We start from the raw sequence: 1,664 nt of genomic DNA, 5'->3' as shown, positions 1-1,664 counted from the left end.
CCACCAGTCAGAGAAGAACAGACACAGAGGAGGGAAACAGAGACACAGAAAGAGGTACGGTAAAAGAAAAAAGTCAATAAGCAGGGTTTGTACATTTTATTATCAGCTGAGCTGTGATGAAAAGAAAAATACCATCAAATACCGTGAAACCGGTGAAAATGTTGAAAATACCGTGACATAAAATTTTGATCATATCGCCCAGCTCTATAAGTGTTTTTTCTTTATAATCATTTTGTGTGAGAAGCCACCAGTGAGCACTCAGAAGAAGGTGAGATGGGAAAGATTGAACAAGTTCTTGATCCAGATTTTCTAAACGTTTTTATATCATTGTGAAATCAAAATTTAAACCTTAACTTTTCAACAATAAATATAATGTTTAAATTAGAGATCCCACCTGAAGACAGAAAAGCAGCAGCAAGCATCTTACCTGCTTGTTTGGAGTCATTGGGTTTGATGCAGCGGACGTATGACGGCTCCTTAGACATGAGGATCTCCATGAGTTTGGCCAGGCTGGCTTTGAACTGGGTGGCTGCCTGGAGGGACAGGCACAGATAATAAAAAATAACAAAAAACCAGTCAGGTAGAAGAGTAAGAGGATGGGAGATAGACAGCCAGTCCGTGAGTGGAAGAGAGACTCAGAGGAGTGGAGAAAACAATGTGAGGAGGAGGAAGAGGAGGAGGAAGGCTGCAGACTGAGCCTGAGAAGAGCTGTGTGAGCACAGAGCTGAACACTGGGCTCCGTGTGGAGGAGAGGGGCGTCACCAGCCTGCCACAGCATCTCTGTGTGTGTGTGTGTGGGGTGGGGGGGCATTCCTCAGAGAACCCCCGTCACAAAGCAGAACAAACACACAGCTGTGCTGTCGCGCTGTGGGAACTCAGAGGGTGGGAGAACCTCAGGTATCTCACCGTGTCGGGACGTTTCTTGTCACTCAGCTCCTCCCGGTCGAAACACTGCGTGAGGATCTTGTTCTCAGACGTACACATGACCTGCAGACCCAAAGAAAACACACCTCAGCATCACCTCAGCTCAGAGAGAGAGAGACAGCTTTAACATGTTATTAAACCTAATCTGACCTCTTTTAGGTTCCTGAAGAGAAGGTCGTTGTTCTTGTCCAAAAACCCTGAGAGACACAACAAGCTGTTTCATTAAGAAGCTCATAAATAACCTGATACTCAAACAACGCCTTGAAAAGTTGATGTTTGTCATGTTACAAGTTATTTCTGCACTGGTAATGAAGACGATGGAACACACCAGACAGGCCAGGGATAAAGTTGTAACAAGGTCAAAACAGTATCCCAAACTTTGAGCATCTCATGGAGCTCTATTTAATCTGTCATCCAGTGTTGCTTAAAGTACCACAAAGTGATGCTTGAGTAAAAGTACAAGTATCTGACCAGAAAATGACTTTGGTAAAAGCTAAAGTTTCCTTTAGGAATATAAAAGTCTTAAAGTAACAAATTTCTACTTCTTGTCTTTTTAAAAAATGTAAGGAGTAGAAAGTACAGATAATTGTGTGAAAATGTAAGGAGTAGAAATAAAAAGTGTGCTGAAAAATAATTACTCAAGTAAAGTACAGCACATTTAACGGTTCGATACGGGTACATGTATTGTTGCACCCCTAATACATACGTATATACACACACACACACACACACACACACAC

At 42.4% G+C, this 1,664-nt stretch overlaps 1 protein-coding gene across 1 annotated transcript in view; it reads right to left on the bottom strand.

Annotated features, from left to right (window-relative positions):
• LOC106532914 (unconventional myosin-Ic) overlaps positions 1-1,664 on the bottom strand; it is a gene marked incomplete in the record, with an annotated part of 69,009 nt that overhangs the window by 22,413 nt on the left and 44,932 nt on the right. Inside the window, 3 exon segments of the mRNA XM_014029081.1 lie at positions 428-533; positions 907-987; positions 1,075-1,121. Coding sequence (XP_013884535.1) covers positions 428-533; positions 907-987; positions 1,075-1,121 — 234 coding nt within the window.

The sequence above is a fragment of the Austrofundulus limnaeus genome, unplaced genomic scaffold (genome assembly GCF_001266775.1).
Source record: "Austrofundulus limnaeus strain Quisiro unplaced genomic scaffold, Austrofundulus_limnaeus-1.0 Scaffold850, whole genome shotgun sequence".
NCBI lineage: Eukaryota > Metazoa > Chordata > Actinopteri > Cyprinodontiformes > Rivulidae > Austrofundulus > Austrofundulus limnaeus.
Note: the sequence above shows the minus strand (reverse complement) of the source record. Positions and strands in the feature narration are given on the sequence as shown.